We start from the raw sequence: 23,324 nt of genomic DNA, 5'->3' as shown, positions 1-23,324 counted from the left end.
GGTCGAGGAAATAGCAGAAGTGATTACAGATATGTATTCAGGGAGAACCACAGGATCCTGTAGAATATTATGAATCATACAAATCACTGTTGCCTCCACCACTACTAAACATGTTCGTAGAGGCGATTCAAGAATGTTCCTTCGAGGCCAATATTGAAAGTGTTAATTGCAGTTATACATAAAAATGGAAGTAAAACCTTTTTTGCTAAAATATTGGGTGAAGAGACTGACCAGAATCCTGACCTCAATGATCTGCTCAGATCAATGAGGATTTATGACAGGGAGGAGAATGAGGCTTTTTTTTAGAAGGATACAATTGGCAATTGAAAGGGCAGGGAATCTCTAGGGGTAGAGGGCATTAATGCTCTTAGACTTTGAGAGGGCTTTGACTCAATCAGTTGGAAATTCCTCCACTAGGTGTGTACTAAAAGAAACTATGGCCCCAACGTTCTATTGCAGACAGCCCTGTTATTCAACTTCCCAAAAGCCTGAATAAGGGTCAACAGTTTTTTATCGGACCCCGGTCAAGATAAACAGACACAAAACTAGACACGACTGCCTGCTCCCTCATCTCTTTTTTTGCATTAGTAATAGAACTGTTAGAAAATTGGGTCCAGTGCGAAGCAAAGGTGGGGGGAATTTCAGGGGCCGGACTGTGATGTGGATTGCATAGTACTATATGCAGATACCCTCTTGCTCTTTCTGCAAGACCCACAAACTACTGCCATGACATTAAAAAAATAGTGGATAACTATGGGGACACGTCCGGCCCCAAGGTCATTTAAAACAAATCAAGTATAGTCAAGCAGGTGATATGTTGGCAATCCAAGTCGAAGGTGCAGGAAAACAAATTCAAATGATTTGGGGTATATATTGTGCAGAATAGGGGCCAGTGCTGGTATTTGATATTCAGCCACTCCTAGATACCTTACACAGATATCTCAGTGTCTGTAATGATCTACCCCTAAACATTCTGTTTAAAATAGCGTTGTATAAAATGGTGGAGTTGCTGTGGCTTCTGTACACTCTACAGAGCCTTTCATTCAAAAGCTAAAAGGGTTTCTTTTATTGGAGACTCAAGCTTTTCTAATGTGGTTTGGGGGTCAACAAACATGATTGTGTTCAATAACTGTACATAGCATAGCTGACAGTGTTGAATGAGTGATTATGAGAAGACAAATAAAATCCTGCTTTTTGTCTAAAAACACAAGAATTGGGTGATATATGAGCTGGGGATTCCAGACACAATTCAATCCTTTATTAAAGTAACCACATGGTGTTGAAAGGAAGTATTGGTATGGTCAAAATGGAACAAAAACCTCATACCATTTTGGCTGAGGAACTGACTCCAACATACAACACAACTCACTGACCCATCCACCACCAGTCAACTTCCACAGATGCATGGGGGGCGTTAGGTGGCGCTAGTGCAGAATGGCCGACATTCTGTGAGGTTCCCGCAGTCCGGTAATAATCCGACAATTATCCTGTGTCCGATTGCCCAGCTGGTCCCGGGAACAAGCAGGTAACTGCAGAGGAACTTACCCTAGGGAAGCAGAGCTGAGAAATAAGCCGCCTGCTGAGATAATTGATTGGAGACCGCGGAGTGAGCTGCGACCGAGATGTGCCTCTACCATCCCTGGAACTGAGAGGTGGGCGATACACCTATGCAAGGCCTGGGGGCGAGCACGCGGGTACTGGGTCGTCGAGTCAAGATAGCGGCGTAGATGTATTGCTGAGCAGCTACAACAGGACGGCATCTGGCTGCTCGACCCCCTGATCATGGCGGATTGCATCTAGTGAAAGGAGCACGGGCGACTTGCGAGGGTCGGAGCTCCTGTAAATGTAAATGTATTTGAGCTTATATAGCGCACAGCTACCCACAAAGGGTTTCCCGGCGCTTGCTTAGGGAACCCGTCCTGGTATTCCCCTGTGAGATAACCCCGGCAGGGTATCCACAAGGTGAAAGCCAGGCATCCCGCCGCGAGGGGCCGTTGTGGAGATTAAGCAAGCTATTGCCCAGAGTCGCAGAGTGTGAACCCGTGAGTTGAGAAGGCACCGGAGCGAGAATTATCGAGTCCGTGGAATTTTTGAGCCCAAGACCCGCCGAGGCGGGGAATTGAACCCTGGTCCAGGGCCGATCTCAGCTTCCGGGTCTGCCGCCTCTAACCCCTGAGCCACACTTCTCCACACTTCTCCTGGGGTGAGTGCACGGCAAGACACAAGTATAAGCGGTGCCGCTGCGCCAGATATATGCCGCTTCAACAGCCACGGCGCGTGTAGATCTGCTCCCCACTGCAGTGCCTCACGGAAGGGGGGTGCATCTCAAGGAGTGCCCCACTGAATTGTAATGACATATGGCAGGGGAGCTGGGTGAGCCAGTACTAAGTGGACACATGAAGGGGCACCAGGTTGGAAATGCCTCACTGAAGTAAATGCGCCATTGTAGAGCGTAAGCGAACACTCGGGTAGTACGCCATACCACTTTTATAACGCCTGAGAGCTGGGAGGTACGACATAGCAGGTGGCTGGAGTCAGCGCTTTATTGGCGGTTGGCCTATCTGTGCTTATCATCGCCTGCTTCAAGGGGACAGGTGGTCAGGAACAGGCCCTGAATATTTATGAAGTGAGACACTATCTATTGAAGCGTGCTGAGCAGCCTCTCATTGTATTAGGCTGGTGTTAATTGTGGACCCGCACACTACAGACGTCAGCGGAGAGCCACAAAAGTACCACATAGGTTGGCTTGGAGGTGAATAGTAGACCTGTAGCTAGCGGCAGACGCCATTATGGGGAAGCGGGACACGTGTCAGCCGCGCCTCACGTTTGAGTCTAAGAAGGGCACTCGACAGCAGGTAGTTGATGGGGACAATGAGGCAGAAGGTGTACAGCAGACTCCCCAAGCGGAACCAGGTGACGAACTCAAATCCATACTTAAGGAGGTGCGTCAGGGGTTTGCGACCATCGCCGACAAAATAGACACGCTAACGATGCGCATGGATACCATAGCTCGCAAAATTGAAGGACATGACACGAGAATAAAAGATGCTGAGCAACGTATATCTGACTCGGAAGATGCGACAGCCCAATTGCAGAAAACAGTCAAGTGGATGGATAAGCTGTTGAAGATAATAGCCACTAAGAACGAGGATATAGAAGCGCGCAGCAGGCGGAATATTTTTCGCATTTTGGGAATTCCGGAGACAGAATACAGGCAAGATGGAGGAGTATGTAGAAAAACTTCTAAGAGCGGTCGGGGAGTGGAGTCAATATCCCCACATTTCATTGTGGAGCGGGCTCACCGCCCACTTGGGCCCAGACCACCCCTTGGGACTGTGCCTCGGCCTATAATCGCGTGCCGGTTAAATTATAGCGATAGGGACACAGCATTGAGAGTGGCTAGAGAGAAAAAGGAACTGATCTATGATGGAGTGCCCTTTACCATGTACCCGGACTTCACACTGTTAGTCCAGGAAGAAAGAAAACAAGTTACTTACCTATAACTTCAGTTATCCAGTATTGGTATCTTTCAAATATTCCCATGCCTGAATCATCCCCTGTCGCCAAGGTGGGAGTCCCACGGTATATAAAAGCAGTGCTAGGAGTAAATTACAGTAGTAGGCCCTATGAGAAGGCCTGAGGCCTAGATTGTAGTAGCCTATCTACCTCATTATGCTAAAAAGACCAAAGTCTTTGCTCCAACTAATCAGCTTACAGCACCCTCTAGAACCCTCTCTGCAGAGCCAGTTTTCCTCAGATTTTCGTTAGCACAAGTGGGAATAAGTATCCCAAGATTAGAGAACTGACTCTTCGGGGAGGAGGGTGGGTGCATGTGAATCTATGAAAGATACCAATACTGGATAACCGAAGTTACACGTAAGTAACTTGTTTTCTTATCCAGTATTGGGGTATCTTTCATAGATTCACATGCCTGAATCAGAATAGCAAGCAGTAAGCCAGGCAAAAGTCGGTTGCGGATGGTGGGAGACTTATTGTGGTATACTCCCATAAACTTATGATAAACAACCAACAATTGCAAATGAAATGATCTACTCATGAAACAGTAGTCATAAAGCATTCATAAAGTATTTCACATGAAATGAATGTCAGTCTAACATAAACAAGTAACCTGTAAGATATGTACTTCTTTTACCTGAACAAGTTATTAAAAATTAAACACTCATTATAAAATGCAATAGACATTGTACCTATATATGTTCTTATGGAAACAGGTGATGTAAAACCGCTTGACCAACTGGCGCATCCTCTTGATTTGCTGATTACAGGCAGTAATGTCTTGTAAACGTGTGGACATTCTTCCATGTCGCAGCACGGCAAATGTTCTCTAGCGTGACTCCTGCAAACAATGCTGCAGACGCTGCCACAGCCCTTGTGGAATGAGACCGAACAGTCCTTTTCAGTGGTCGGTTAGCCTTGATGTGGCAGGTCTGAATAGAGGAGGCTATCCATCTGGAAATTGTGGCTTTAGTGACCGCTTTCCCCAATGTAGTCTGGACATAAGCCATGAACAATTGGTCTAATTTCCTTATGTTCTTTGTTCTCAGAAGATACAAATTTAAATATCGCTTAATGTCCAAAGAATGCAATGTTCTTTCCGCCGGGGTTGTATGGTTTGGAAAGAAAACCCGCAACTTTACTGGTTCATTCAGGTGGAACTGAGAAGGCACTTTGGGTATGAAGGTTGGATTAGTTCGAAGAGTGACATACTCTTGGGAAAAATGTAAGAAGGGTTCCTTTATAGTGAAGGCCTGAATTTCTCCTACTCTTCTGGCAGAAGTTAGTGCTAGAGGCAAAGCGACCTTCCATGTCAAGAACTTTAGATCAGCTTTGTGGATTGGTTCGAACGGGTGCTTCATCAGCTGTGAGAGGACCGTGTTAAGCTCCCATTGCGGTGGTGAAGGCTTAACTGGAGGATAAGCTCGGAAAAGACCTCTCATGAACTGTTTTATTAGCGATGAAGAGTATATAGATGGAGTGTTAGCCACCTTCCTGTACCTAGATAAAGCCGCTAAGTGGACCTTTATTGATGAGAAAGAAAGACCAGAGTGAGCCAAATGCAACAAATAAGGCAGTATTTTTTCCGCTTGAGCTACAATAGGGTGTAAAGAGTTTGAAGCACACCAAGCGCAGAAACACTTCCTTTTGAGACAATAAGTCTTTAATGTGCTCTGGGCTCGTGCTTTCTTCAAAATGTCTCGGCAGTCTTGAGGAAATTGGAGATGTTGAAATTCTAAGAAGTTAGGAGTCATGCGTGCAATTTCAGCGATTGAGGGTCTGGGTGAAGTATCTGATCCTCGTTGCATGACAGTAGTGTTGGAGTAATCAGAAGTTTGATTGGAGGCTCCTGCGATAGTAACATGAGCTCCTGAAACCATTGGCTTGCCCCAAGTCTGAAACACCTTGTTCATCTCCCTCGTTGAGGCAACTTAAAATGTCCGAAAGAGTGACCATTCAGAAACCCTGCTGCTTGAGATATTTGTTGAGATTGCCCAGGTCTAGGATCGGTCGCTATTCCCCTGATTTCTTTTTTATGAGGAAAAAACGGGAAAAGAAACCAGACCGGGAATTGAACAATTTGGAAAGGAAGATAGAGGGAGGAGGATTGGTTCGGGCACAGAAAGAGTTCCGGGAAAAATTGACTGAATATGAGGAGGCTTCAGCACGCGAAATGAAATTTAGGGGACGACACTGGATGGCTTGCAGATATGGCGAAGGGGAGAGGCCAGGAAAGGCATTGGCAGAGGTGACTAGAGGCCCGCGATTTGCGACCCATATGCTAGAAATAGAGGAACCTGGGGAGTTGCTGCATCGAGACACGCTAGACATACTGCACACTACAAAACGTTGTACACCTGGCAGCGGCATGGAACAGTAGACTTAGATGATTTTTTGGGGGATATTGCGCTTTGGTGGCTGGGAAATGTACAGAGAATTTTTAGGGGCGCCATTTGAAATAGCCAAAATTAGGGAGGCGATCATGCAATTACAAAATGGGAAGACACCGGGGTTGGAAGGCCTACCCGCAGAATTTTGTAAGTCATATATAGATATTATGGCGCCAGTCCTCAAAGAAGTGTATGAGGAATCCCTTGAAGTAGGGATACTACCTCATTCGATGAGGGAGGCCATGGTGATATCCCTCCTGAAGCCAGGAAATGCCCCTATGTCTTGCGCCGCGTACCGCCCGCCGTCGTTGATGAACTGTGACACGAAGATTTTGGCTAAAGTGCTGGCTAACCGTCTTGCTCTTTTAATGGATAAGCTTATTTTACCAGACCAATCTGGCTTTGTGCTGGGCAGATCTACCTCCCAAAACCTCTGCACCCTCTTTTCCCTGATACAGACAGTAGAGCCAGACTTCCAGCTCGCTGCAGTTTTTCTAGACGCGAATAAGGCGTTTGATTCTGTGGAGTGGGACTACCTGTTCGGGGTGTTACAGCATATGGAATTCCCAATCATATACATTTCATGGATTCAATTGTTATATAATCAGCCCCTGGTTAAAGTACTAATCAATGGTCATGTGTCCTCTGAACTTTCCGTATCGAGGGGCACTCGTCAAGGGTGTCCTCTATCCCCACTACTATTTGCCTTGGCAGTAGAACCCTTAGCCTCCAGGCTGCGGCAGCTCCAAAAGGATAAGGCATTCCGATGCTGTCTACGTCAAATATTAATATCCTTGTATGCGGACGATATGACGCTTTATATCAGGGACCCACAAATTAACATCAATCCCCTTTTAAGGGAATTTATTGTGTTTGGTCGGCTGTCCAGTATACAGATAAATTGGGGGAAGTCACAGGTATTTCCACTTACTCCCGCAGTGCCCAGATTCCAGCTTGATTTCACACTGGAGTGGAGCGACACAGATCTTAGATATTTGGGCATACAGGTGATTAGGGATAGAGATGAGACGATTCGGGCAAACTATGGCACGGCCATTACGAAGCTTACCAGCGATGTTGCGCTGGATTTCCCTTCCGTTATCCTTGGCGAGTCGTGCCTCTCTTATAAAAATGATTGTGCTCCCTCGCTTTCTATATCTTTTTTCAAATATACCTTATCACCCGGGGCCTTTTTTTTCAGGGCCTTGCGTACTGAACTGATAAGACTGTTATGGGGAATGGGGAAGCAGCCACGACTTCAGTGGAAGAACCTGATCAAGCCATACGAACATGGTGGATTTGATATTCCAGATTTTGAGACCTACTACCTTAGTGCTCAAGCCCAATACGCTTATTATTGGATACCCCCCTCAGATATATGCCACAGGTAGCCACTGAGCACTGGCTTGCAGACCCTATAATGTTCAATGGAATCATACATGGGCCCAGTCGCTCGCGGGCGGGGTCACCCACTACAGTCACGAGCACAGTTGATATCTGGCATCGAATAACCAGTATTCTCTCTTTGCCACTTTTATATTCCTCAACGCTGCCCCTGACATATCACCCTGCTGTGTCCTTGCTACAAGAACAGGGGTTTCAGAATTTATGAAGGCGCCTACATATTTTGGTCTGGGGTGACCTATTTCGTAATGGACAATTTCGCTCTTCGGAAGATCTTGTAGCAGGGATTCTGCTCCTACACAGAACTATGCATAGCGACTTGGAACCTCAGTGAATTAGGGTGTGCCAAAACTCACCTTAGTATCCAAAATACCCTACCAGACTAGCAATCAGTGTCTCATTGGTTCTTACACAACCCCAATGTTTAGACAACCCAGAACATGGACTTAGAACACCTCAGGTAATGTGGAACACATGAACACTCTTTCGTTATTCTAACATACCAATCCAGAACGAGGAGTAAATGAGGACACGTGCAAGTTTGAAATGTTTATTTCTAATGCAGTGTTCTCAAGCGCAGTATTTTGGCTAATGCAAGCAAACATATTATAAGGAACAAGGTTAGCAGCATAGTTACTATTCCATAAAATACAAAGGGAGAAAGCATGTTAAAATGCTAAAGGTGAAAAGGTCTAAATAGAACCTCAGTTTACCCTCCCTTGCTAGTATATTATATTATATCTACAGAAGGTCTCTTTGGGTTTAGAAGGGCGGGCCCATACCTCAGGTCTCAGCAGAAATGGATCACATCCTGCACCAACTCTCTGCATGTGAATATTCATCAAGTGTGTAACTCATGCTCTGTGCAGTGCATTATTAATCGCACCTAAAACCCAAAGTTGGCCACAGCTGAATATGTATTATGTCTAGCCAGTGCGCTGATCAAACTGGCCAACAAGAGCTGTGTTGAAATAACCTTGAAGGCCTCGGCACTCACTGTACAGACATAGCTTACCAAGCAAGGCTGATATTATAAGCAAACATATTATTCTCGTGTGAAGCAAAATATTCAACTAGGCGAAAAGCTTTAATAACAAAATGTGTCGTGTGCAGAGGCTGCAGAAAAGGAAAATGGCGTTTAAACTTCTAATAAGCTCATGCTAACATAACACAGTGTACAGGCAAAACCAAACCACATGACAATCTATTTCAGGGGACACGGCTTACACCCCTGGACGTGTTTCTCTATGTGCGCCTGAGGCAGAGGATGAAAGCACTCCCACCAGATTTCCCACGGGAACCGGCAACTCTTCTCCCATTACACAATTGACAGGGTTCCACAGATGGGACGCACTTAGTGTCTAACCTGTATAAATGTATTCATACCCAACAAGAGCACACGCCAAGCTCTGCTCGTTCTCGCTGGAGTGAAGAACTTGGACAGGAACTGACTGACGAGCAATGGGAATACTGTTATCTGCAAACCTCGCATATCTCTGCTAGCTGCAGATTGCGGGTCATACACTATAGGTTCTTACATCGATTGTATTATACACCTGAAAAGAAATGTCAGTTTTGTTTACAAACTCCCGATAATTGTGATAGGTGTGGTAGGGCAGGGGCGGGGATTTTACATTTAGCCTGGGAATGTCCAGCAGTGCAGCAGTTCTGGGATCAAATATACGAGGCGCTGGAAAAGATGATCAATTGTACATTGGACAGAGATCCCGTGCTGGCCCTCCTAGGCCACACTGCCCAGACCCCCAAGTCCTATCGAAAATTCCTTGCTGTGTCAAAGTTACTTGCCAAACGTAGGGTGGCTTGCAGGTGGGGTAGGGGGCGGGCACCTAAATTTAAAGAATGGTTGGCAGATCTAATGTATTGCCAGGTACAGACAACTATATATGCAGAATTGCTTCCTGAGATGTCCAGACCTGGAGACATTTGGGGCCCGCTGAAAAGTTACCTTCTCCAGCGAGAGCTGGGCGCGACAGACATGGAAAATGGTAATGAAGATTGCCGGGTGTAGAGAACCTCCCGGCTGCAGCGGAGGACCTGGGAAACGGATGTTCATTCCCGATGACATTGAGAACTGCGAGATGTGGAATATAGAACATTGTTGCTAAACATGTTAAGGGTTAAGATAGCTCTGTTAATTGATGTGCTGCAGTACCTTACTGTAGAATTTGCATATAATTGTGAAATGTAATTGGAGCCTGTGTCACCAAGGGGTTATGTCCAATGCCTTGTCTTTCTGGAGTCGTTGGAATCTGTCTATTAATGGGAATGTATGGCTTGCTGCACGGTTGTTGAAATGTACTGCCACGCTGTGTTATAAAATCCCTCCAAAATATATATTTTTTAAAGTAATAAGTGTAAAACTTCCACAGATGCATGATGACAGTCACTGACTGGATAAAGGACAGCTGCCTCAAACTCACCACAGACAAGACGGAAGTCCTCATCTTCGGGAACAGCACCTCGCCATGGAGGGACGCATGGTGGCCCACGGAACTCGGCCCGCTCTCCGTCCCAACAGACAGCGCCTGCAACCTCAGTATCATCTTGGACAGCAAGCTATCTATGAAGATACAAGTCAACGCAGTCTCATCCGCATGCCTTCCCACCCTCCGCAAGTTCTTCAGGTGGATCCCAGTCACCACCAGTAGGACTGTCACGCAGACCCTCATGACCAGCTGACTGGATTATAGACAAACACTCTATGTTGGAATCACTGCACGCCTCATGAAAAGACTGCAGACAATACAAATCTCAGCAGCTACACTCATCCTCGACCCCCCTAGAAGTAACCACATCACACCCCACCTCAAGAAACGACATTGGTCCCAATCTAGAAAAGTTGCCAGTTCTAGATGCTGACCTACGCTTACAAGGCCCTGCACAACAAGAGACCAGCATACATCAACAAACTCCTTACCTTCCACCAACTGATCAGACACTTTCGATCCGCTGCCCTATTCCTCACAGACATACCATGGATCCGCCAAACCAACAACAGAGGACGCTCCTTTTTGCACCTGGCAGCCAAGGCATGAAACAACCTTCTCCAGTACCTCAGAGCCACACCATCACTCCACCAATTCAGGAGGGAACTCAAGACCTGGATGTTCAAACGAAAAACCCACTTCGCAGCAGCCACCATCTCCAATGCCTTGAGACACACACGGGTGATTTGTGGCGCTTTACAAATACTTGATTGATTAATTTTACCGAAGAGATCCATGACCTTATAAAGGAACTGTCTCCAGCCTTGTTCCTCTATATGCTTAGAGAAACTCCTTAACTTCTTGCAATATCCTTATAATAAACAGCAGGGGGGGATACGTTATCCCATTTCTATTAGAGTTCTGTTTTTGGGGAAACAATAAAGGAAATAATTAAAGAAAAGACAGAAGAGGGATGTGATAAAAGAAGAGAGATAGATATATGGTACTGGAAGAGAGAAAGTAGACACCCGAAAGTGGGTGTTTTGATAGACTGCTAAACTTTGGATGCACCCTGTGAGAGGGAAACTGGACTCACTGGAATTGGAAAAGATGGGTGATGATACCTGAACACAGGTAGGTCATGTCAGTTTGACTGTGCAGGCAGACGTCAAGTTTATTCTTTATTTTTCATTGTGTGTCTTCTACTGACATATGTATTTAGAGCCTAATTTAAGGCAATTTGGCATGAAGCAGAGCAGCAAGGCACCTTGTTCTGCTGCCCTCCTCCAAAGTGAAAGGGCAGGAATGCACCATATTTAAGCAATGCAGTGCAGTGCTGTCCTTTCTTCCTGCATTGGCGCCATTTCAAGCAGCCTAGCTCCAACATACGCACCCTGGTGCAAGGATGCCTCCGTTGCAGGCAGGATTGTTTTTGTGCAGGAAGGGACATCTTCCTGCACAAAACAATCCTAAGACGTAATTTCCTCTTTCCATGTTAACTGCCGAATGCAGCACACATGGAAAGAGGAAAAAAACGAGGAGAAATAAACATATTTCTCCTCGTTATCCAGCACCTCGGGAGGCGTACGGATTTGGAGCTTCACCAGGTTTACATCACTTTGTGAATCTGGGGCAGCGTCGAATTCCATGGGTGTTACATAGGAAAACCCACCACAATGCCCATGGAACGCCTTCCGGTACACAGAGTAAGGTGACTCAGTGATTTGAGCTGCGTCGCTTTACTCATGATTTCCGAGTCCACTCAAAGTTGTGCAGGGTGGCTTTGCGTGGCTTCATAAATCTTGATGAGAACCGTACATCACACATATATCACTTTACGTGTTGCCAAAGTGACGTAGTGCTCTCATAAATAACCCCCTTAGTCTGTTATCTTCCTTTTTGGTAGACTAGATAAAAGCCTACTAAGTATGGAAAAACAGATGCTTAAAGTGTTTCCATTCTAATCGAATTAAATTCACCTCCAATGTAACCACAAGGTCAAGCAGCAGAGAGTCATCTTTATTTATAGTAGACCTCAGCAAACCAGGGAAGGTGACAAGAGTAATTGAGGGAAATATTGGGACCCAATCCATTTTTTGCATTTTCTTAATGATCCCTACTCACTTCATGCCAGAATAGCTTGAGGAGGGTGCAATCCAGTAAAGGCATCAAAGGTCTTTGTATTTCTCACAGGAGTTCAAGCGTTTGTCTGATTCAAAATCTACAGTGAAGAAGAAAGTTGTCTTTGCTTGTTATCCAGGAGGTTGACTTGGAATCTTTTAAACAGCTCAAGAGGGAGTTTTAGGATCCCACTTCTTCCTTTGAAGAGGAATTGCTTAAGACCTCCAATCCAGGGGTCCATACGATGGATGAGTTATCTCCAGAAGTCACCCGCCCTTACTTGCCAAATCCTGTAGATGGCAATGATTCCCAAGGGGATTCGGATGCCGACTTAGGGAAGGGCAAGCCTTGGCGCCCCTACTCAGGTAACCCAACACCTACAGGAAATTCCCCCAGAGGATTCATGTTTGGGTTGAAGAAGGTGGGGCTGAGTGATAAATCTTGAGGCAGATAAGTTTGCAGGCTTCTGCGGTGTACGGTAATAAACTGACAGCTTGTGTTCTATATCCAGCGGAGAGTGGGTCCTTGGATGCTGATCTCGTGCAGGTGCCTCATGAGGATGGGGTGTGAGACCAAGTCCAATGCTGCAGAGAGGTCAAAGAGAATGAGGCTTGCTGTGTCTCCTCTATCAAGAATCATACAGCCGTCGTCTGTGTCAGCAATGAGTGCTATTTCTATAGTGTAGTTGGGCCTGAATTCGTACAACGTGATGTCGAGAAGCTGGTGGTTGCTGATGTGGTCAGTGAGGCATCAACTGATTAGCTTCTCTAAGACCATTGCAAGGTACGGGAGGAGGCAAATTGGTAATTAGTGGAATGGTTTCTTGAACAGGAGTATGCTGGTGGCATGTTTCCAATTGTCTAGGAATGTCGGTCAGTCGATTGAGGCATTGAGAATGTGGGTTAGTTCTTCACTGATATGTAGTAGTCATTTGCTGAATGCATGGGGTGAGGGCAAGGTTCAAATGGAGCCCCCAGAGTGGATGGTAATCTTGGTAGCAGCGATTTCAATGGGGGTGATGGCAAGCCACACGGTCTGGCTTTGTTCTTTGTCTGTGACGTGAAGTTGAATTGTGACAGTGACGGGGTTCAGTTGAGGTTCGTAGATGCTGTATATGGAGGTGATTTTGTTGCAGAACGATTCAGAGATTTTGTTGCAAAGGTCTTGTGAGGGGGTGGTGTTGCTGAAGGCGGCAGAAGGTGCAGTGAAATTGCAGACGATGGCGAAGATTTTGTTGGTGATGTTTGTGCCAGCATAGATGCTATCTGCAAGAGCTGTGCACTTGGTGTTCCAAATCTGCTGGTGATGTCTTGACTTGTTCTCCATTTGCGGTCCATTTACTTGCAGAGGTGTTTTGTGAGCCTGAGGTTTCCTCTGTCTACTAACTGGCCTGTGGTTGGGGACTCGCCATTGGATTGTGCTCGAGGTGAGCCAGGATGTCAGCTCATGTGGTGATCCAGCTGCTAAGGTTCTTTCTGGCTTTTGGCAAGTTGCTGATGTGTGCCAGCCGGTGTACAGAGAGGGCAAAAGCCTAGCCATATTCTGTAATGCTTTTCTAGCTACAACCGAAGGTTCAGGTGGTGGTAGGCCTGTGGTGGTGGAAGATGAGGATGCTTTACTAGACACGGGTGTTGTTTGTTTAGGTCATTGTTGCTGGCTTGTCAACTGTGATGTTGCTGATTGAGGAGAAGATTGGATCCAAAAGGTGTTCGACAGTGTGGGTGGGTTCTGTAATATGTTGGGTGAGGCCAAGGTTTGCATGGTTTTTTAGAAGGGCTGCAGAGTGTGAGCTGTTGCAGTATTCTAGGTGAAAGTTAAAGTGTCCGAGAAGGATGAAAGTTCTGGCATTGACAATGAAGGATGCAACAAAGTCCATGATGTCACTGGTGAAATTGGTGCAAGGTCCTGTTAGTTTGTATACAAGGGTTCGACTGAGGGAGAAGTTCGCTGTGATGTGTTTAGTGAAAATTAAATATATCATGTAGCTGTTGTGGGTGTCCGTGTAGGTGGTGGAGCTGATGGTATCTTTGAATATGATGGCGACTCCACCTCCAGGCTTGTGCTGACCGTCTTACCTGGCAATCTTGTAGCCGAAGAGGATGGTTATAGCAATGTCCAGTGCAGATGTTGGGTTTAGACATGTTTCTGTGTGGAAGAGTAGGTCTGGAGAGTGGTTGTGCAGTAGTTCACACATCTCCATAGCGTGTTTGGAGCGCAAGCAGGTGTTGAGGATCATGCATGAGAGTATGGTGTGTTGTGTGAAGGGTATGTGCGGGTGGCTGATTTGTGTGAGTGAGTGGGGTGCTGTTGGCATAGGAGTGGTGAGCCTGAGGTGTGGAAGAATGCATGAGAACTTTCAGGAGGTGCATGTGAATGCTTCTTTTGTGTTGTATTGTGTTATGTGTTGTGGTCTGGCAGTAGTGTGGTGAGCGGGGGCTGGAGTTGAGTGAACTGAGAGGAGCGCTGTAGGCTAGCAGTGGGTGGGGAGGACACCTGGGTTCCTTCCGCTGGGCGTGGTCCGGGTGTGGACAGGCCCAGACAGGCGTGCTTTTGGCACACCTTTGGTGCACCAGTAGCATGTTCACTGTGCATCTATGTTGCAGCTGTCATTAAGTAAGTTCTGGGAGAAGGGATGAGCGCAGGGTGCCATAGTAAGGAAACCAGTGATGTCACTTCCAGTGCAGATGGATGATGATAAATCCAGTGGTGTTACTACCTGTGGCGGTGGGAAATTAAGTCCTCTTGCTTGGCTTCTTCTTATAAAGACGGTTAGGGAAGCCAATGATGTCACTTTCTGTGCAGATGGATTATGGAAAATCCAGTAATTTCACTTCCTATGCACATGGATGATGGGAAATCCAATGATGGTACTTCCTATGCAGATGGATAATGGGAGATTCATTCCTCTGTGGTAAGTAGTCTTTGCTCCCTTGCATGGATGGTAAATTCCTCTGATTCATACCTATTGCATTTTTATGTAATATGGGAGCCTGTCTTGCTCACCAGGCTTCCCCTTTTAGGACCTCCTTCTACCTACGTAAATGGATAACTGTGTGTACTTCCATGATCCAGAATTCTGATATTAACCCAATTGAACCTACTTAGAATTTCAAAAGTTCATATTAGCAACCAAGGGAGGACACAGTTATTTTTTAATACATGGGAGTCTGTCATCTCTGTATAAAGCCCCTCCCTTATTTCATTGTTACAGTTGAGTATGACATCTCTAGTCACTTGTAATAACGAAATCACTCAAATGTGATAAGTTATTACTGTTAAGCTGTGACATCATAATGCCTACCAGAACCAGCAACCAAGGTGAAATGCAGATCACGGAGCATCATTGCAGCTAAAGGTTAAACAATAAAAACTGGCTTTAATTCAGAAGAAAGGTGCTAAAAGTGAATGTAGTGAGATTTGACAAGCACACCTAACCATGTGACTTCAACTGGTGGCCAGCCAAACTAGGACCCACATCCAACACCCACCCAGCAACCTTGAAATAATCATCACCATCAAATTGGACTTGACTGCACAAGTCAACACTCTCACTCAATCTCCAGGGAGATTTGGAACCCCTCCCCCCACTCTTTTGCTTCTTTAGCCATATCAAGATTTTTTGTAAGGGGTCCTGTTATGTCTAGAAGCTTATCTTGACTTAAGTGCCAAAAGCGGTCGATCCATTTTATAGGGCATGAACATATTTGGCCAAGATGAGAGCCATTCTGGCATCCACTTCAGGCAACATGTTTATTTTTGCATGCTTTGGGTTATTAGAGGAAAGATAGAATTTCTCTGCATGTTTCTATACATCTGAGCAACAGCAGTTTTTAATCTGACGTCCGTTAAACTGGCTCTAATATCTTGTAGCAATATATTACTTTTGGGTATGTTTCATTTTGCACCACAGATTCTGCTTCTATTCTTCATGTCTGCAACTGCACTATCTCTTTCATTTGATAGAACAAAACACCAAGGATTTAAGTGATTGGAGGGTACAATGCTGGTGTAACCATGTATTAGGAGAAATAAAATACCCTCTGCCAAATGTAAAGAACACACGGCAGGTCACTGTGGTGTTCTGTAACTTTTTAAAGGAATCTGGCCTTCAGTCTTGTTCCTCTATCAGGTCACAGAAGTCATCTGTGACTTGCAATATCCTTATAATGTACAGTGGAGGGTACGTTATCGGATGTATGACATTACAACGCATGCTTTTACCATGCATGCTTTTACAACGCAAGTATTACAACTCAAACCTTTACAACGCATAGCGCTTTGGGGTGCTGGATAGTGAATAGTTTAATTTACTATTCCAACTCCAGTCCCCGTGGACACTAGGGAAGGTGTTGGATAGTAAATTAAATCTATTCCCTATCGTAGAGCGCCCCCCAGCGCAATGCGTTGTAATAGTTGCGTCGTAAAGGCACTGCGTGGTAAAAGTTGCGTTGCAAAGGATGTTCCCCACGTTATCCCATACTTGAAAGATGCCACTTTATAGAATGCCTTTTGATCTGCTCTTTGGGCTGTTCATGATCACAGATTTATTGTTACTAGGAAAACCTATTTATGGCAAAACACATATTTTTGGTAATTTTTCTCTGTTCTCTTTCTATCCATAAACACCATCACCAACTACAGGTTCTAATAAAAATGAACAAAAGGAAAACTAAAATGATAATAACTATCATTATTATCATTTTAGATTTCCTTGGCAGTCAGTGGCTCTCGGGCGGGCCGGGCACAGCAGGGGGAGAGAAGTGCTCTGCACTCCTTAAGTGGGCATGACTGCTTGACCGGCCCTCTTTGCCGGCCAGTCATGCGCACTTTGCATCTTCCCCACCAGCTTGGTGAGGAACATTCAAAGCCTTCCATTCCCCATCTGAGCGCTGATACACAGCCCTCAGATTAATCACAATGCTCAGGGGAACCCGGGAGCTGGGTGCATTCTGCTGCTGGTCGGAACTGCAGGAAGAAGGAAGAGGACGAAGAACAGAGAACGGAGGAGAGGCGGCAGCCAGTCGTTTCAGGTCGTGTTTTTTTCTTCTTCTTCGTTGTGCCTCATCTTCCCCTCCGCTAACCCCAACCCTCCCCCGCCTCACCACCCGAATCCGGTAGCAGCCGCTACTGCTCTTCCATCAATAAACAACAGCAACAGCGTGTGATACGTTTGATGACTTTTGCAGTTTTATGAAATCTGCTTCATTTGTAAATTTTGTAAACATTGTTCACAATGTCAGAAAGCATGCATGCATTTCAAAGATAGAATTCATTGAATGAACTTATAACAGGTCTCAAAACCCAACCAGTCATCCTCAAAGACTTATTCAGCAATCCTCATTGGTGGAGATGAAGGCTTGGGTAAAGAGAACTGTGTTTTTTCAGTGGACGGACGCATGCAAATACAATTATAAGCTGCCAGCAAGTTTGGTCATATCACTTAAATATTTCACAAAATCATACTCACAACTACACTTTGGAAATAGAATAAACCCACATTTTCTTCATCCATTGAATTTTCATTCGTTTGTTTCTTTTTTCAACTTCTTGTCGTCTCTTCAGTTTGGAGTAGTGAAATTCCATTTTCTTATTGGTGTCATCAAAAGTGAAGTTTTCTAGGTTGTTCAACGGCTAACGAGAAATATCATGGCTTTAAAATGAGTTCTACAAGCCTCCAAATATTACATGCACACCACATCAAGTTCTCACACACATCCAAAGCAATCATAAATGTATAAAGTCAGCCAAGGCTTCTGCACAAAACTCATGCATTAAAAGTAATTACTACTCAAAATATAACATAGAAACCTGATGATTTCTATATTGGCTAGCTGGTTGGATTTCATTGTAATAAAGCCATAATACCTAAATACATTATCAATAAATATAAATATCTAAACGCATAGCTAGTAATACAAATAACAATCCCAAAAATAAAATACCGAAACACATACACAATGATTATAAAGGGTGAGCTATATGGAAAAAATTTTACTGTTAACAATTCCACCTACTAGCCAAAAGAAATGAAGCATCTCCAGTGAAATACAAATCATGCATGGATGTGCTTAATATATTTCCGATGAAAAGAAACTGTTTGATATATTTTTAATATCTTTATTTTCAGTTTTTCTGAATTGAACATCAAAAAAACATATACCATAGCATCAATGACTATATAAACATTTCTAACCTATGGTTTATACTCTTAGCAAATCTAAGGTTTGTGGTCATCTGTTGGACCTCGGTCAACCCAGATTTTTGCCTTGAGTGCAGTTTTAAACAGTCATTTCGATCTGGCAAGATAAACCTTGTGCAAGGTCTAAACCTTCTTTTTTAATACTTGCAAGTCACCCCTAAAGTAGGCCTTAAAGGCCAATGGGGTAGGGTTTATGGTATTTAAAAAGTTTGGGCATGTGGGTTTATGTTTTACGTGTCCTGACAATGAGAAACTCTTAACATTGCTTTTCACTGTTATAAGGCTAGCTCTCCCATAGACTAACACTGGGTTACCTTGTTACACTTAGTAAATGATAACTTCAGTTTGGGACCAGACAGGGAAATGCTGTTTACTCTCACATTAATTGTAATATAAAATCCCCTTTACTGGTAAATTGGAATTTTAAGTTACTTTCCAAAAAATGCCACTTTTAGAAAATTTTGTCACAAAACCGGATATGATCAAGGTAAGGATTCTGGGGTTATGTAAAGACTCAAAACATTATGTACCTCCAGCAACCGTAGATTAACCCAATTTGTTATATACCTCATATCAAATCCTAGAGTATGCAACAAATTACTTATTTAAACTTTTATTATTTCAGTTAAAAATACACTTCATTTACCCTCCTTCAATTATTCCAGAGTGGATGTCTGAATGAATCACAAATGATGGGCCATAAACAATAATCTCACTCTATATTAAGAATTCATGCATTTGGTTTTTATAAAATATACATATATCCATTTGACGCAGCACGTACATAAGAAAAGAAACACAATTACTTAACTCAAAAGAAAACATTATCACATAGAATAATTGTCCACAAGAAGAAACATATAAAAGGTGAGGTCAACAAATTTAAATTAAATATATATATATACAGCTACTTCAAATTCTTATTTTCTGAATGAAAAATCAATGGTCCCTGAGGGTTGGGGAGTTGAGTTTCAAGTAGGTACCTTCTTTGTACTTGGCCACCAGTAGTATTTATCTAACAGGCCTTTTGCCAATACAGAGGCAAGCTTCTCCAAACCTACTCCTATACGCCAACACCTCTCAACCTTCTGTGGACCCTCTACTTCGGTGGGTAGAATGATGGTGTGGCCATGTATTAGAATAAATACCCTCTGCCAAATGTAAAAAGCAGATTGCAGGTCACTGTGGTATACCATGACCGTTTAGAGAAATCTGGCTTTCTGCCTGGTTCCTCTACATGGTCACAGAACTCCTCTGTGAGTTGCAATATTCTTGTATGTACAAAAGGGGTACTTTATCCCATATATGAAGGATGCCAGTACACAGAATGCATTTTGAGCTGTTCATGATAACAGATGTATTGTAACTAGAAAACCTATTTGTGGCAAAACACATATTGTTGGTTCTTTTTCTCCATTCTTTTTCTCAGGGCTAGGAATTTGAAATGGAATGACAAGTCGGTCTTGCACACTGATTCATTAAAATAAGCCAGATTAGAAAACAGAGAAGCATTACATACCCAACTCCACCCTGTATCATTCAGGGCAGCATAGCTGATTAAAAGATGGGAAGGCACTTAAACCTTCATCTTCAGGACTGAAAAGGGGACAATCATTATAGTAGGAAATTTAGTTTGTGACATGGATGCTATATTCTATTGTGATAACCTAGGCAGTTACCTTTACTGCATGTATCACTGTTAATTATGCTTACTTAGGTATGCAATCCTTATTTTCAATGAATAATCTTGAAGCCTACAAACAATTGAGTCAGTGTAGATCACAAAATGCTATTCTTTTGGCTGGATGCAGTTTAGTTCATTAGACTCCTAGTCAGGAACCTGCAGAGTTGTTTACAGAGCAAGGGAAATTTTTTTACCCACAGTTCACGCATGTGAAAGAAGAATTTAGAGTGATTGTTGATGAAGAATACCTTCTTGACTTAATCTTTGTTTGATCTACTGCTGGTATCGTGTTCCGCAGTGCGGGTCAGCTAAATTCACGAATTCCCAAGAACTTTTGAGAGGTTTGATTTCTTTCTGTCTTACTAAGGGTCTTCTTCCCGACTTCACTGGCTTCCACAAACTGATGTGTCTTGTAACCACACACACTCTTTTAATATCCAGGTTTCATTCAGGATCAAGGTCGCTACTGCTAGCAGAACTGTAGGGAACATGAGAGTTGTAGTTCCTTCCTCCTGCTAGTCTTTCAGGGATTTACTTACCCGGCTTCCCAGGCTTCTCAAAACAGTGAGTCTCATACACACTCAAAGAATCTTTCACACATCATATATTCACGTCTCAGTCATGGCCAGGAGTCCCAGAAAGGGAACATGAACTACCTGTGTTTGTGTCAGTTATTTGTGGGGAAAATAAAAATCCCTTATAATAATCTGACATCAGAATTGATTTATTTTTATGGTTTCCTTGCTAGGCCATATTGTTTCCAAATTCAATTCCTTCCTCCTACTTGTGCAGCTGTGATACTTGTTTGCAAAGTCAGTCCTGAGCTACATTGAATTTTACCACTGGTGGAGCTGAGCAGGGAGAAGGACTGCAGGTGACAGAGCTCTAAGAAAAAGGAACCCAAGATAGCCCTCAGGGCTTGGAAAGAGGCTCACCTGCTACAATCTACAACACAGGAGCAAGAGGAGTATGAGGAATAAGTGGGAGAGGAGATGGAGGGAGTGAACCTCTTAGCCACAGCCCCAGAGAAGAGGAGGGTCCACAGGAGTGAGGTCCTCAGCTGGATCCAGAGAGGGAAGAATTGTGTCCTCCCGCAACCCATCCCCTGTGGAATTGCTGGACAGAAGAGCTGAGAGGGGATTCAGACTGCCACTGGCCAAACTGAACGTGATCTGAGACTACTAGAGAACGATGACTGGAGAGAGGCATTGATTACCTCTCAATTTTGCCTTGTTGCAGGGATTCTGTTTGGAACAGAACTATGCCAGGGATCACAGGAAATCAGTATGTAGGGACGGGGCATGGCTTGACAGCCAGCAAAGCCAGCAATGGCAGATGCATCAGCTCGTTGCTCTGCATCAGCCTGATAATTATCCAACCACTCCAGAGTTATGAACGGTCCCTGCTTGGTGGCGGGAGCACCCCGCGTCTTTGGTGATACTGCCGGGGGCTGGGGCTGACCGCCCGGAGTGGAGAGAGCGGCCAGCCCAGTGATCACAGGAGTGGAGGCCTGACCTCGCTTCTTAGAAATTGTGGCACCGCACGCCTGGCATCAGAGGAGTCGGGCGGTCCTAGACTGCCTTGTGGCGCTGGGCCGGGGCTCTCCTGGGACCTCATTGGTGACCCACCTCTGAATACAAGTTTTGTAGCCTCGTGAGAGTGGGGGCTGCGTCATGACCCTGTGGGGTCCTCAGGGGAGCCCCCTTGCAACTGAAGTGGGGAAGGGCGGCAGCCATGAAATACACTGTGGAGGCCCCAGACCGTGTGCAGCAGAGTGGACCTTAAAGGCCAGAAGATCAGACAGCAGAAATGCGATACTGTGGTGAGCACCACTGGGGAGCGGGATCTGCCCTGGCCCTGAAGACGACAGAGATGACCCCGATATCCTGTACCTGGTAGCACCTACCTGGTTGTGGCTGAATCGATTGGGAGTGGAGTGGGCATCAGACGTGCTTGTAGGCCTAGCAGGAATCCCCCCATTCTCTTTCAACTGGTGGTGACCTGTTAAAGATGGAGCAGTGTGATAGACCTGTGGGTAGGCCTTGGAGTGTCTGAGGAGAGCACCATAGCGGCTGAAATGCCACCTAAACCCTTGCCAGGGTGAAGACCCGGGGAGCAAAGAAGATGCACATGAGAAGGGGGTCACAACCCTAGTCAGCGGGGGACCTCCCTAGCTACGTGGGAATCACAGCGAGAAACGCCACAGAGATGCGATAAAGGTGGGGACAAGCGCTGGAGCAGAATCAAGTGAGGGAATGGGCAAGTCCAGAGCAAAATCAATGGGGGTGCCCCAGGACCACGAGGAAGACCCCCAGGAGCGCACTCAAAGAGCTTTGAGCACCTCGGTTGCAGATGACCCAGTGCAGCAACAATTGGGTAAAATCCTAGAGGCCATAGCGGATACTAAAGCCACATTGCACCAGGACATTAGTACTGTGTCAGTAGGACTGGAGCTTCTTGAGCAGAGTACCACAAATGATCAGAAAGAGTTAAAACAGCAGTGTCCACAATAGCTGAACTGAACCCTGCACAACAGGCGCTGACACTTCAAGTAGAGGATCTCTCCGACAGAGTTGGTACACTGGAATGCACAGCTGAGGATGCTGAGGGTCCTAACAGGAGAAACAACATTCGGGTGGTGGGTTTGTCTAAATTAGTGGTGGGCAGGGCCATGATTCCTTACCTTGAACCTTGACTCAGCACAGTGGTCGCACCGGAGGGCTTATCCTCCTTCTACACACTCGAAAGGGCCCACCGGGTCCCAGCCAGCCCAACCGCATTGGGTCGCCCACCTAGCCTGGTTGCAGGCAGGCTCCTAAATTACAAAGACCGAAACGTGCTACTGCGTAAGGCACGATCAGATGGTCCCTTCACAATGGAAAACTGTAAAGTCTCCATATTTCCTAACTATACTTTATAAGTTCAGAGGAAGCGAGCCTCCTTCCTGGAAGTGAAGAGGGCCCTGAGAGATGAAGGCCTACAATACTCTCTAATGTTCCCAGCAAGCCTCTGCATAATGCCAAAAGGAAAAACACACTTCTGCAAGGATCCCAAGATGGCGTGGGAATGATTCGAAAGCTATCAAACTAAGGAACCTCTAGTAGGCCAGGGAATGCCAGTTACACATCGGGAGAGAGGGTCCAGGAAGAGGTCCTGAAGATGTCACTGGCGAGGTCCCCCGGGGAAGCCAAACCCATCCCAGACTGATAAGAAGAGAGCTACGGCCCTTAAGGAAGTGGCCGAGATCATGCAGGAGACAGGCACCCTTTCGGAGGCTGGTTTCTGCTCATTGAGGTGACCTGGGGGTCGAACTCAGAAACGTATAAGGGAAGCAGTACAGTCTTGCCAACTATAACTCCAAGGCCAGCAGATGATATTATTTAAAATAGCGCATTGAAATATGATGTTGGGGTCCCTCTGGGCTGGTCTGTACTTCGCTGGGCTGCCTGGACTGACCCCGGCTGGACCACGTATCGGGCAGATGGGACCACAGCACGAGAATGAACTTCTGCAACACTGGTCACACCCTCTGGATGGACCAAATCCCAGATTGGTCTGTTTCG

General features: G+C 45.2%; 1 protein-coding gene across 2 annotated transcripts in view; it reads right to left on the bottom strand.

The window, feature by feature from the left end:
- The window catches only part of C8H11orf65 (chromosome 8 C11orf65 homolog), a 262,871-nt gene that overhangs the window by 151,444 nt on the left and 88,103 nt on the right, over positions 1-23,324 (bottom strand). For both annotated transcript variants that reach the window (XM_086933476.1, XM_086933477.1), the window contains exon 5: positions 17,376-17,509. In XM_086933476.1, coding sequence (XP_086789602.1) covers positions 17,376-17,509 — 134 coding nt within the window. The remainder of the gene's footprint in view (positions 1-17,375; positions 17,510-23,324) is intronic.

Source organism: Lissotriton vulgaris, chromosome 8 (genome assembly GCF_964263255.1).
Source record: "Lissotriton vulgaris chromosome 8, aLisVul1.2, whole genome shotgun sequence".
Taxonomy (NCBI): Eukaryota; Metazoa; Chordata; class Amphibia; order Caudata; family Salamandridae; genus Lissotriton; species Lissotriton vulgaris.
Note: the sequence above shows the minus strand (reverse complement) of the source record. Positions and strands in the feature narration are given on the sequence as shown.